This window comes from Ceratina calcarata, unplaced genomic scaffold (assembly GCF_001652005.2).
Source record: "Ceratina calcarata isolate Rehan_Ccalc_2016 unplaced genomic scaffold, ASM165200v1 scaffold219.2, whole genome shotgun sequence".
NCBI lineage: Eukaryota > Metazoa > Arthropoda > Insecta > Hymenoptera > Apidae > Ceratina > Ceratina calcarata.
In genome coordinates, this window is record NW_017143660.1 from 262,239 (window position 1) to 275,396 (window position 13,158).

The 13,158-nt window shown below is 41.7% G+C and overlaps 4 protein-coding genes and 1 long non-coding RNA gene across 12 annotated transcripts in view; 3 read left to right on the forward strand and 2 right to left on the reverse strand.

Moving 5' to 3' along the window:
- The window catches only part of mRpS28 (mitochondrial ribosomal protein S28), a 1,149-nt gene extending 924 nt beyond the window's left edge, over window positions 1–225 (reverse strand). The window contains exon 1 of the mRNA XM_026811443.1: window positions 5–225. Within this exon, the coding sequence (XP_026667244.1) occupies window positions 5–204 (200 nt within the window). The 5' untranslated portion in view covers window positions 205–225. The remainder of the gene's footprint in view (window positions 1–4) is intronic.
- A 49-nt stretch (window positions 226–274) lies between these two features.
- On the forward strand, window positions 275–1,131 carry mRpL14 (mitochondrial ribosomal protein L14). Its single transcript, XM_018020203.2, has 3 exons — window positions 275–363; window positions 552–755; window positions 817–1,131. The coding sequence occupies exons 2-3, from the start codon at window positions 563–565 to the stop codon at window positions 1,068–1,070; spliced, it is 447 nt and encodes a 148-aa protein (XP_017875692.1). The 5' UTR covers window positions 275–363; window positions 552–562; the 3' UTR covers window positions 1,071–1,131.
- A 413-nt stretch (window positions 1,132–1,544) lies between these two features.
- Window positions 1,545–3,806, forward strand: LOC108622361 (mitochondrial import receptor subunit TOM40 homolog 1). 2 transcript variants are annotated; one of them, XM_026811439.1, is made up of 7 exons: window positions 1,545–1,641; window positions 1,714–1,937; window positions 2,099–2,213; window positions 2,300–2,553; window positions 2,627–2,788; window positions 2,845–3,009; window positions 3,070–3,806. In XM_026811439.1, exons 2-7 carry the CDS (start codon window positions 1,763–1,765, stop codon window positions 3,207–3,209), a joined length of 1,011 nt encoding a protein of 336 aa, XP_026667240.1. In that variant the 5' UTR covers window positions 1,545–1,641; window positions 1,714–1,762; the 3' UTR covers window positions 3,210–3,806. The 2 variants fall into 2 exon arrangements, with proteins under 2 accessions (XP_026667240.1, XP_017875687.1); XM_018020198.1 differs by lacking the exon at window positions 1,545–1,641 and having other exon boundaries at window positions 1,763–1,937; window positions 2,860–3,009; window positions 3,070–3,209.
- Window positions 3,807–4,693: 887 nt separating this feature from the next.
- LOC113463997 (uncharacterized) lies at window positions 4,694–6,160 on the reverse strand. Its single transcript, XR_003388833.1, has 2 exons — window positions 5,808–6,160; window positions 4,694–5,006 (listed from the first exon to the last, which is right to left on the reverse strand). It is a non-coding gene; the product is annotated as an uncharacterized LOC113463997 (long non-coding RNA).
- Window positions 6,161–6,382: 222 nt separating this feature from the next.
- Window positions 6,383–13,158, forward strand: part of LOC108622355 (box A-binding factor) — a 33,595-nt gene continuing 26,819 nt past the window's right edge. For 5 of the 7 annotated variants that reach the window (XM_026811424.1, XM_026811427.1, XM_026811425.1 and 2 more), the window contains exon 1: window positions 11,330–11,656. In XM_026811424.1, the coding sequence (XP_026667225.1) occupies window positions 11,341–11,656 (316 nt within the window). In that variant the 5' untranslated portion in view covers window positions 11,330–11,340. Of the gene's footprint in view, window positions 6,470–11,329; window positions 11,657–13,158 lie in introns of those variants that run through there. The other 2 variants (XM_026811428.1, XM_026811429.1) reach the window with 2 other exon arrangements.

A 13,158-nucleotide genomic window follows, 5' to 3' on the forward strand; every position in this document is an offset into this window, starting at 1 on the left:
TTCTCCTTTTTCATTTAGATCTTTATATAATTTAACAATTTTCTCACAATTGTTAGGTTCCAATTTTTTATCACTGCTGTAACTTATTTCATTGCTCGTGCTTTTTTCTCCACTACAATTTCGTAAGAATAATGAATTTACTTGAGGGGTATAAGCGAAACATAATTGTTTAATCGTTCTGTGACAATATCGAATCTTATTCATTTTAGTGAACAAGAAACGTATTTCTTTTTAAAGCTAAACGTAGGTTAGATCCTACTATTGTTCAGATCTGTACGATCTGTACAGATCATCACAACCTCTCAACTTATGTGACGAAAAGCTTTCACTCTTTCACTGGGATTCTAAATAAAGTAACGACAAGTAAGTTGACCAAAATATGATTAATTAAAATAGTAAAGAAAAGTAATGAAATTGTTTATACGTTTTTCTTTTAAACAAAATTAATAGCATTAACCTTATGCACACTGGAGTTCTTGTTGATAATAAAACTATTATGATTATTATTACATGATTATACTCGTTATTAATAACAACATTGCACTTTGTAGAAAATATTTTAATGATGCCTGTACGTGGAGTACTGATGAATATTATATCTAGAAATGTTTCTACATCAACTATGTCTAATCAAATAATTAAATTAACGAGATTAAGAGTAGTAGATAATAGCGAAATTGGGAAACAGGCTATGATGGAAGGGAAACCACCACGTTGTATTCATGTTTATAATAAGAAAGGGGTTGGTTACATAGGTAAGGCAATCTATAAGATTCTTCGACATCAGATCATTGTCATTGTACATGAATTACATAGGTGACAGAGTAATGGTTGCTATAAAAGGAGAAAAGAAGAAGGGTATATTGGTTGGGTTGAAGCAGAAACAAAATGCAAAAGTACCAAAGTTCGACAGCAACAACATAGTTCTGATAGATGACAATGGAACACCCTTAGGTACTAGAATACATGTACCGATTCCTCATATTATTAGAACAATCATGAAAGAAAAAACACATACCAAAGGTGCAGATTATACAAAACTTTTAGCCATAGCTACAAAGTTTGTTTAAAATATGCAGATGACTATTAATTTGTTTACAATAATTATAAATTACAATTTATATTTCTGTATATAGATAATGTATGTATGAGAAAAATAAAGTACAATATTAGATATAAATACAATTCTTGTTTATTGTTTGAACTAAGAACATAAATAATTATGTTGAAAAACATATCACCTGTTTGTTATTTGATTATTGAATATCCGAATTTCGAATTTTATGACGGAAATATACACGCAACCGGAGGAAATATAATAAGACCCTAGGAAGCAGAATAACGTTATCTCACACACAGATTTGATTATATTATCGCGTATCAATTAAAATTGTAGTATACATCAGAATACATCTACAAATACGTATATATAAATATGCATAATTTGATGTGTCGTACCGAATTTTTACTGTTTAGGAACATTATCTAATAATCACGTTTTTGGTAGGGACATTTCACAGGAGAAAGATAGCTAACTCGTGGTCTAAGCGGCAATGCTTGTCTCTTACAAATGGCGGCTTAGGGTGAAGCACGCTGCTCTTATAATCGGGAGATATTTCACTGACGGTTTTTGTATATATAGTAATTATTTAGCTTATTCACGTAAGGATCTGTAACTGGTGAAACGATTTGAACTCCGTACCGTCTGTACAGAAAAAAGAAATCGAAATCACGAAGATTCTTACGCATAAAATTGAAGAAAATGGGAAACGTTCTAGCAGCCTCTGTACCTCCTCCACCTTCGCCGCCGCCTCCAACCACAGGTTTAATGCCAAATTTAGAAAAGCCAGATTCTCCTGAGGGATTGCACTCGACATCCCATTCTGATGGTTTGCAAAATCCAGGCACAATCGAGGATCTTCACAAGAAATGCAAAGGTATCCACGTCCATTTGATCACGCATCACGTTATCGGATTACTTTCTGCTCTATTCATTGTCACTTTGTAATTTTCGATAAATTAGCATTGTACAAATTAATCACATTCCTCAAGTGCAATTGCACTATAATTTTAATATAGAATATTTATATGATCACAGATGTATTTCCTGCAAACTTTGAGGGTGCAAAGGTGATGTTCAACAAGGGTCTTAGTAATCACTTTCAAATTTCACATACAATAAGTATGAGTTCCATCACTCCATCTGGATATAGGTGAAATTGAAATCATTGACATGAGTAGTAAAAATTAATTAATGATATGAGAGATCTGTGATGTAATATTGTTTGATTCTACTCAGGTTTGGAGCAACGTATGTTGGCACAACACAACCAGCTCCTACAGAAGCATATCCAGTGTTGTTGGGTGATATTGATCCAAGTGGAAATCTTAATGCCAACATCATTCATCTGTTTGGTCAAAGATTGAGGGGAAAATTAGCTACTCAAGTACAGAAAAATAAATTCACTGCCGTTCAAATGACAACAGATTATCGTGGGGATGCATATACAGTCTCCTTAACTTTGGGTAATCCGGATGTTCTCAGCGGTTCTGGTAAGAAAACGAGGTAAAGATTGATTGCGTAAAATCTGAGAAACGATTGTGACATGGAATTAACTGGTTTTAGGCGTTTTTGTGATGCATTATCTTCAAAGCATAACTCCATCTGTTGCTCTCGGAGGAGAACTCGCTTATCAACGAGGTCCCACTTTGCCAGGAGGTCAAGTCGCTGTTCTCTCAGCCGCTGGGAGGTATACAAACGGAGACTCCACGATTAGTGGTAGCTTAGGTAAACTGGCTGGTCGTCCCTACTTCAGTTGATTCATACAATTTATTTCTAAGCAGATCATTTTCCAACAGGCTTATCTGGCTGCCACTTATGTTTTCATCAAAAAGCTAGTCAACAATTACAAGTTGGTGTAGAATTGGAGATCAACTGCAGAATACAGGAATCGACCGGGGCTATCGCTTATCAGATCGATCTACCGAAAGCTGATTTAATATTTAGAGGTACAGAGATATTGCGTTTTGATTTTGCTTCATGCGGTCATATTTCGAATCTTGTTGCAGGAACCGTAGATACGAATTGGACGGTGGGCGCTGTCTTGGAAAAGAAATTGCAACCATTACCATTTACGTTCGCGTTAAGTGGTATGATGAATCATAGTAAACAGCAGTTCAGACTGGGTTGTGGATTGATAATTGGTTAAGGGTAACGAATAGTCGAGTACGGGTCGTAACGTACATAATTTAGTCAAATGCCGGGAGGAAGAAATAATCGAGTATCACGATTTCTGTGGGTGCAGTTCCAGAGAAGCTTGTAATTGATATCGGCGATGTCTAAACCGATTTCCTTCTGTTTGTTGATTACCTCATCTATTCACAATCGTGTTTATAAGATCGTTTTGTTTGTTTATTTTTTATTAAAGAAACACCGTGAAAACAGGGTTTCTAAATCGTGTATGATCTTTTAATTGAAGGGATGCCATTTTTATTATACTATCTACACGTGATCGGTCGATCTACATTTTAGATAGGTCGTAGACGGCTACAGCTTTTAAATCCTTCGAGTTAGGTATCATTTAATGAAAAGACGCATGAGAAACTCTCTCACACCGTTTTCTGGGCACATACGTGCGGGACAATCTGGGCTGTAACATTTCATTACTCATGCGAATGATTCGTTACGGGACATATTGATTCAGTGGATCACACAATTCTTGTTAATAGTAGAGAAAAATTTATTGAGCATAAGCAACTCGACATTGGATGAAATCGTAAAATAAAGATTACGTTACGTGAATGAACGTTCTTTCGATTTGCTTATTTTAATGAGAGACCTCTACATTTTTTTTAAATTTTCTTTATAAAAGGAAGAAGTTTGCGTCTCCGGTTCATGTGCAAGTTGCAAGCTCCTCGTAACGTTTGTTTCTCGTCAGTCGAGGCGTCATTCACGTCGCTGAGTGCGATCAAACTCTAGCAAAAGAATAAATAGCACACGTAGCACCGTGTCAGTAGAAATATCGACTTAAATACCGACAGCTATTATCAATTGGTTACGATACACTTTGTTCTTTCTTTGTCGGTCGTCGGTCCTGTGTACACACGGTGGAAAAATAACGCTGCGCTCATGAGCGCACGTATCGTCAAACGATGCTGACCTTTGACCGACTCTCCCCGACCTTTTATTCTTCTTTTAAGCTGGAAACACAAATTATTTCCACTTTGAACAAAATGTAACGACTCACGAGCAAGCATTGTTCTTCGTAATGAAAGGAGGCGCCGCGTACTATCGACTCAGATCTTTATCGATCTAAATAAACGCTAACGTGCAAATTGCATGTGCTTATATCTATAAATAGACTAAAAAAAAGAAGTTAGGGCGGAACGGTAACTGTCGCGAATCGACTTAGCCTACTTGTTCACGTCGTGAACCTTCGCGTACGTAAGGTGTCGGAGTTAAACCCTTGCGGGGACGTTGATTGTTTCCTGGCGAAAACAATAAACGATCAGCAGAAAGTCGTTAGGTGAAGCTAGCAACTCGAGAGCTCGACCCTATTCCGTGCACCGCAATGCTGTTCCTCTTGTAGTAAACTTGCTTCGTGAAAACAGGGTCAACTTCTTTTTATTATACATCGTATAGCTCATGTATAATTATTAGATGGTTGGAAATGATATATTAAAAAATCGGACGTACTCTTTGCTGATTATTTTAATAGAATATTTTTAGCAATCATGTCTTACACCATTGAGTTCATACGTAACTGTAATAAGAACATGAAATTGAACTCAGTGTCACGTATCATAAGCAGGAGAAATCGAACGCATGGCTTGTGTTCGATCAATTCAATTAATCGAAGACTGAATGAAGTTGGTTGTCCTTGAGTATCGATACGCTTCCGGTAACACGGCATATCCTTGACCGAGCGAAGCAATATCGATTTACTCGATTATCGAACGTGTGCAGTGTGCGATGCGTTTATAGTGCGGGTGCGATGTCCGTCGTTCTGAATCGAAATAGAAAATATTTATGTTTTTCGCTCGGTAGGCGAGGTGGTGTACCGTTGTAAACGATCGGCGCGCGCGTTGTGAAGTCATTGGCGAAATATGAATCATGGCGGTGCAAACAACCGACGTTTCCGCAAACTGTCCATGTGGTCCTTTGTGCATTAACGGCTTTTCGTATCGTTATTCCCCGCTTTGAAACAGGTAATTTGTTTATGTTTTGTGCGTAATCCGGTCGTAGGAAAACTTTTATGACTCACTGGGATGATTTATGACATGATGGACAAACGTTTCACTGTTTGCTGTTTGTTTCGTGGATCCTGAAAAGTTACGATCGACGAGGGAATGTGTCATCGTCTTAGTAGAAGCAACGTGTTCGAAGACCGAAGGTTCTCCCGCCCACCAAATGGAAATATGAATTTCGACACGAGAATTATTCGTTACTTCAAGTCAGTTTTAATCAGGTATTTCATTTGTCTTTCTACGTTATTTTATGTATTCATATAAAGCAGCGTTATTGACTAAAAGACTCTAAGATATTGAACATACTTATAATTGTTTCAATTTTGAAACGAACAAAGTGTCATGACAACATTTTTCGCAACTACGGTATGTATTTATATGCTTATGCTGATCCACGTCGAAGCTAACGAGCTCGCAGGGTACGCGGTTTTCTTCAGCGCTATTCGCGGTACCCCCACTTTGAAACGAAAAGCTGCGATCGCAGTGGAACCAGAACTCCCCCGTTTGGCTACTGAGAGACTCGCTAGCGTGTTCTCTTTTTTTTTATAAAATATACTCACTTCGGCTAGTTTGAGTTTCTACAAAATCGAGTAGAGGTTTGTTCGAACTTTATCCGACTTGATTCATCAAGGTCCAATGGAATTCGATCGGATGCCGTTCGTTCGACTCGATTCAATATTCCACCCGATCTGATTCGACTATCCACGAAGCTACGATAGTCTCTCCCTCTCTCTCTTTCTCGCTCTCTTTCTCTATCGGTCATTCTCTCGCTCTTTCTATCGCGTGCCCTCTCTGTTAGCTACACTCTGCTCACTGGTTCTCCTCTATGTACATAATGCACTGCACACCAGCCTCGCTTCCGATCTTAGAACAGTGGTCAACGCGTGCACGATTCTAATCGGCAAACGGTAGAACGCTTACAACGAATTTCGCGGTTGTTCGTACTTCGCCTCCTCGATTCAAACGAGTGGTTTGGTGCAACGTAAATTACGTAGGAAAATTCAAGTAGGAAGTAAACGTAATACGAAGAAAAAGGACTGCAAAATCGATTGGGCAATTCTACGAAAATAGTTAGCGACTGTCTTTCTCTGGAGAACGTCTGGGCAAGAAGTATACGATAGATTCACTTTTATCGTCGGAAGAAGCGTGCGGAAAATGAAGAGCCGGAGGAATGACGGTGAAGCGAGCGAAGAGATGAAGAAGCGTTGCCACGGCGAATATGGTGAGCGATCTCGTTTTCTATTTCGGTGATAATACAAGTACACTGCGATGCGCGTTTAGAAAACGTAGAGATCGCCACTGAGAAATCGATTTACGCCGCGGTCACCGGTCAGATGAAGAGACCGTAGCTTCGAGGATACAAAATGGTCGGCGTTTACGTACGGATAGATCGTAGGACCGTGAAAAAAAAATGAGCTTTACGATGATGAATCGAGCAGGTTAACAACGGGCCACGGTAGTCTGCGAGTCACTGGAAACCGGGAGCCGATCGTGAGCCATGTATATACGTTGGATATCAGAGTGATAATTCTATTACTGGCCGCGATAACACAGTCTACGCGTTCCTACTTGGCTGTTGTTGTTGTGTTCGCGAATCAGCTAACGAGATTTTCGTTTGCGATTACATGCCTCAGCAGCTATAGCTTCCACGTCCTCACGCGCTTTTGCTCAGGCTAATTAGCCACTCGAGAATAGGCGTTGCGTTTGCACCATGTTTCGTCATTCTCGTAATCAGACTTTTTCGAAGATCTTTTCGTTGACCTGATGTTTTCGAACGAGACCGACCGCTTGATTACTTACGTACAAACATAAACGTTTTGCGGTCGGATATTGTAACACGCGTTCGGTGATCTTCTTATCATTCCCGGGATTCCTCAATTCTACTCCAGTCGCTGACTTTAGGCTAACCTAATCTATTAATACCTAATCTCCGAAGATGATTTCGAGATTCGAAGTAGCGAATAATTTTACATGCAAAAGCTTAATAGCGTTTGAAAACGGTTTTCTAAACAAAATGTTTCTAGGTCTGCCACTAGCCGTAGGTCGAACTTTACTTGCACGCCCGTCGCGTTATGATTCACAGCGTTCCGTTCTATCGACGATACGCTTGTTTGCGTTATTCTTATGGACCGTCGTCGTCTGGTCAGCAAACCTCCCTCTTTCTTTTTCTCTTTGTCCTAACAACAATTCCGACGTTTGCACGTTCGCATACGATTCTAAAGCTCAAGTTGGCCTGGATTAGGCAAACAGACCCTCAGCTTATTTCCTCGGTGCAGCGAGGATGATGAAAAAAGTATACATACAGCCGACGCGGAGCTCGGCGACAAGGGATGGAATTTTCGAGCATACGAGAATCGTGAAGAAGCAAAGTTGTTACGCTTGTTCACGGGGTCCAAGTCCACTTTGTTATCTCAGTTTTTCTACCAACTGACGGACATGTTGCGTCGTCATGGGTCAACGTACGCAACAATGGTACGATGTTATTTAGCATAGTTGCCATTTAAAAGCTAAATTTACACGGTCTCATGGAATGTTTTCGCGAATACATCGAACGAAAATTTTGCAAAACGACAGAAACAATTGCGATAAGCGAGGCTTGCGACTGATCGCAGGCGAAGTAGTAGCTCGGTCCTGCTGTTGGTGTTTTTTCATAGGTAAATGATAGAAAGAGGTGGAGAAGAAGGTGGAGGATGCGCTATATCATGGATGCTCGAAAATGGCCGCGGCGTAACGCGAATGGTTCGTTCTAACGCTGCTGAAGAGAATAATTCCTTTCTCTTGGATAGCTCCGCCTCGATTGCTCCTCGATTAAATTCGTGGTAGCAGCCCTTCGAACAAACCGGTTGATCAACCACGTCTAGCCACTTCAATTGTTAAACTTCGTCTACAGCTTAACCAGCTTTTAAACATTTATCCTTAATGTAGGCATCAATTTTCTTTCGCGGCTTCTCCTATCCAATCTTCTAATAGTTTCTAATATACGATTAGGCGACGCTTGAACTAACATTGCAGGCGAATCGATCATGGATCGAGGTTCATAAGCGATTTGCTACCGGTAATACGCGTACCTTTTTCCGGTTGAGGCTGGCAATCAGCGAGAAGCGAGCCGGGGCTCGTGTTAGCTACAGCTACATACGCATATAAGTAGGTACCCGGTACCGCGTTATTTACGATCCGTCTAGTAGCCCATTGTTTTCGAGTTTCTCGAAACGGTCGGTTAGAAATCCTGGCTCGTGAACGATCTCGAGATACCTGCGCGCTCCTGGAGTTCTTAATCTCATGAGTTCTGATTCTCGGATCATTAAATCGGTTCCCAGTTCGTCTGCTCGTTTTCTATCGAATCGCTACGTTCGTATAACGAGGTTTCGTATGCGATATACGTAGCACACTCAAGGTTACCAGCCGAAGAAAGTTAACGCGCGTGCACACGTACGGGCACGGTTAGTTAGAACGAGGCTAGAAACATTACGAATATTCGTCACCGCTTGTCTTGTTTCTATTCGACGTTCCCTCATTTCGTAGAATAATTGCTTGCACACTCTTCCTCCCCTCGTTTAAATCGTTTCTCGTTTGTTAAATATAAGACGTTATCAGAGTGGAATGAGGAAGAAATAAATGATCCAAGAGTTTGTGCAATCTTTTGGCTTTCTGTTCCTGTATGGAAATTTTTACGAAAATGTAGACGAATTGATCTGATGTGAATGTCAATTTAAAAGGTGAAACCTAAATTGAGATTCCATTTACATTTCAATGTTTTTCATGTACTCACATTTTCTGTACATTCGATTTAACACTAAAGCTTTCGACAGTTTTTACATAGTAATATGTTCATATTTCTTACATTTGAATGCAATTTAGAGTTGGCACTTCAGTTCGATCCTAGCTTAAATAATAATTACTATTTCAGGAATACGACAACAAATTTCGTTTTCTTTTTATTTTTTATAGAAGAGTTTAAAAACTGTCATTTGATCGGACCTTTTTGGGTTTATTTAAATTTTTTTTGTAGGAAATGTGGGGAATTAGCACAAGGAACGAACGAGATTGTTTTCCAAGATTGACACTTGCTTAAGAACCATGGCGATCGCATCTGATTTTAGCGATGGACCAATTTTCACACGGAATGTTGATGTTGACGTATACGCGATATTCGATACACGCGCCAGCTTCTATCTCGGTTGCATGTTAGGCGGGACGATGGGTGGTGTTCTATCGGCCGGTGTGCCACGATTAGAGTTATCTCGCGATACACCGCCGCTTGGCGAAGAGATGTCTAGCTCTGTCCTCGCAGCAGTCTTCTTGCAGCTTACAAAGTTAGTCCAGTCCTGATCGGTTGTTCGGTACGGCTCGTGATCCTCCAGACAGTTTCGTACTCATCGTTTATCTATCCTTTTTCAATGAAATGCGCGGTTCAATGATTGTGCATTCGCGTTTACGGATTTTAAGAACAAACCTTTCTCAGCTAATTTGTCGTTTAGCTGTGCACGCGAATCTTGAAACAATTTCAAGAACTTGAAATGTTTGTTCCAAAAGAGTGTCTAAGGGGAACGATTCTAGGTTTGTGTTAAACGTACTTCTAGTCGATTCTCCGTCCGGCGTCATCGATTTCAATCATTTTCATACGTTCTCTGGTCTCTTAATTCAGACACTTATTGAAGTAGCAGGATCGCGATGGCCTGGTAACGTTATTTGTAAATTCGAGGCTGAATCGTGTGCGCGTGAGGAGGATCGCGATGGGAGCAAGTTGGGAGTCACTGTTGGTGTGCAACTACTCCAGATAAGGTATCGGCCGACCGCCGGTCTGCGATAACGCCTCGCGGCATGACCCAACGTAACGCGCATCGTCCTGCTTAGCCTCGTTTTCTCCTCCCTTGTCCGTCTTACACAGTCTGCATTCGCTTCGAGCCGCGTCGCTCCCCCTATGTACATACAGACGTGTGTACATACGTGTACGTATATACCCGTACACGTAGGTACTTTCTCGCGGTTCTTCGTTCCACTTCGTACGACCGACTCGTGGAACGACTGGCTCAACGTATCGTGTTTTGCCTTTGACTCTTGCGAATTACAAATTGTATTCGCACGAAACACACGCGGACGATTTCCTAGGGTGAATTTTTCAAAAGGTGAATTTAACAATTCTTGGAGCAAATTATACAAGTCAAGACGATGATATTAGAAAGGATAATTGATACTTAATAACATAAATAATTATTGGATGGAATGAAAAAGTTAATATAATATACAAATGATATAAAAATCATTATTAGGTTGAAAAATGGGTTAGTATAAGAGTGCAGAGAATATTGGGAGAGTAAAGAAAGCGACTTTTGGGTCACGGGGATCTTCGGGACGATAGGGAAGAGATAGAGGAGATACAGGCGATAGATGTGATAGAAACGCCTACGTATACCGAGCGCCGGAGACATAGCACATTCCCTGTGATAGGGTAATCTTTCACGGACAGAGATTAGCCAAGGACGCGCAGATAAACCGCGACATTGTTGGCATTCTTTTCTTTCTCTTATTCCTCCGCGCTTTTCTCCGCGCTTGACGCCGGGTTCGGTAATCGAGCAATTTCACCGTTGAGCTCTGTCTTCGTCCCAGAAGCCGACGGGTAGAAGTTCCGAGAAGAATGCACAGTAGAACTCCATTCATCAGAACGCGCGCGGGGACAAAACGGTTCAGATAACCGGATCATTCATAGAGGCTCGCGAATATAGCATGGAAGAAACGTGCACGTAAAATTGTAGAGCAAGTTAGGCCAGCGAGGAAACGAACGGTGAGCTTTCTCCATGTCCCCGAACACGTCGTGGCCACCTGCGACCGCGTTTATGGGGGTGCGAGTCCTTTACAAACGCAGTTTTCTTTTTCCCTTGGCTGCGCGTCCGCAGAGGAGACAGCTGAACAATCCGCGCGCGGGGCACAAGCATATGCGTACATACACGTTCGTAATCGAGAACACGGAACCGTCGTCGACGTCGCGGCGCGCTGTGATAAGGGAAAAAAATGTCGGTTAGTTTCCCATACGGTGGGAGAACGGAAACGGAAAGTTGAGGTCGTAGTTGGAACGAGTCCTCGGTGCCATTTCGTATGGTCGGCAGGTTTGCCGTTTCGTGCCCGTGGATGCGGGCGTTATCAGGCTTGAAACGAGGTGATCCCCCGTCGAGTGCCACCAGCAGAAGCTCGGCTCCGAGCCGAGAACCGAGCGCGCACGTTGTGTCTGGTTTTCCCGCGGGAAAGCTGGGCATCGAAGTCGTGGGTCCCCGAGGAACGCGAACACCGCCCCGAAAACGCCCCCGTTGTACGACCACTCGTTATCTATGTTCACCAGACGCGATACATCGTTCTATACTCGACGCCTCGACCCCTTCAAACTATTTACTCCTGGTTTTAACAGGCATCGTGCGTAAGTATACCGTAGGTACATACTTAATTCGCGTACCTACTCGCTGTATTACGGAACCAATTATGCACTTACAACTCGCATACGTGCTGCGAGCTAATGCCATCTGTGACTCGTGGTTCAAACGATTTTTATTACCGTTTCCAACTGGTTCGTAATTCCTATGCAATTAAACCTCGGTACTTCATATACCTCAATTAACCATCGAATTAGTTACTTCATTTGCAAAATTTAATCTACTCGGCCCGCGGGACAGATTTTGAAAGGAATTGGGAAGGGATTACCGAAATGGTCGGACGTTTGCCCGAGGTGTGGGTGATGGTAATAAATGGTAATTCACTGCAACAAAACACGGCCGTAAAATAATAACGAGGCAAATATTTGCCGTCGTCCTCTCGAAGCTGTTTAGCTGGTTGTATCGTGGAGAGAATTCTGCGCGCGACCACGTATCCATGGCCCGTGTGGTCTCGTTCGGTCTTCCTTATTCCTCTGTGTGTTTGTACGCGCTTTGTAAGAACACGCAGAGGGGAAGGATACTCTGTCCATCGGTTAATCCCAATGGGATTCCCAACGGTTCTGCGTCCTCTGCGTACGCCTCTCGCCCTGTTTTCAAATCTCCTGTTTTCTACGCCTCCGCACACATGTGACGTACTTTAATAGTTATTCGCGTAAACTCGAATCGAAGTACGTTCCCTGCTGGAAGGGCGACGGAACAGATTGTCGGAATTCGGAAATCTGGAAAGGGTAATGGGAACTGTTCCTTTTCTCCCTTTGAGTCCCATCGGCTTATCGAGCCTCTTTCTCTCGTTTTCTTTCTTTTCCCTTAACAAACGTAGATTTTGTTATCGCTCGGGGACAGGAGTCCGGCAACGAAACCGGATGTCCGCCCGCGCGCAGGATGTGACGTCAGATATACTGCTGCTCGATGGCAGGCCAGCGAATACCGTAAACCTACCCGTCCGTCCGCCGCCCCCCCTGTACCCGCTTTTGCTTGCTTTGCTTGCCTGTTTGCCTGCTACGCAAACATTTTTGCCCATCCCCCTACCCTCAATTCGGCTCATCTACGACTCGGTACCGGGTACCGATACCCAGCCTTCTTCACTACTTATCACCATCATTATCGTCATTATTATTATACAATTCTTTTTAGAAAACAAATATTCACCATTCGTACTTTTTACGTTAGTACAATCTATTTTTTTAATTTCTATACTACTTAAATATTATTTAGCTGTATCATTCTACTATAATTCCAAGATTCTAACGAAACGAAATCATGCTGACATGAAAACTGTGGGACACCAAAAGTACTATTATGTAAATCCAGAACATACAATCTAAATATTTATTGAACCGATTTGAAGGAATAACAGGCGGACACATACTCGAATTGTAGTCTTTCGGCTTAGGGGTGTATTGGCTATACAGTCAATCCCAAAAGTTTATGCACTTTAGAAACGCATTTTTTAAAAAGAAATCAAACGTCGGAAGAATATTGCTAATAA

Excerpts from the sequence above, each read along its gene's own strand:
- mRpL14 (XM_018020203.2), top strand. The coding sequence starts at position 563 with ATGATGCCTGTACGTGGAGTACTGATGAATATTATATCTAGAAATGTT. Across the intron at positions 756-816 it reads GAAAGGGGTTGGTTACATAG|GTGACAGAGTAATGGTTGCT; the intron begins GTAAGGCAATCT and ends TGAATTACATAG.
- LOC108622361 (XM_026811439.1), top strand. The coding sequence starts at position 1,763 with ATGGGAAACGTTCTAGCAGCCTCTGTACCTCCTCCACCTTCGCCGCCG. Across the intron at positions 1,938-2,098 it reads TCTTCACAAGAAATGCAAAG|ATGTATTTCCTGCAAACTTT; the intron begins GTATCCACGTCC and ends ATATGATCACAG. Across the intron at positions 3,010-3,069 it reads AGCTGATTTAATATTTAGAG|GAACCGTAGATACGAATTGG; the intron begins GTACAGAGATAT and ends ATCTTGTTGCAG.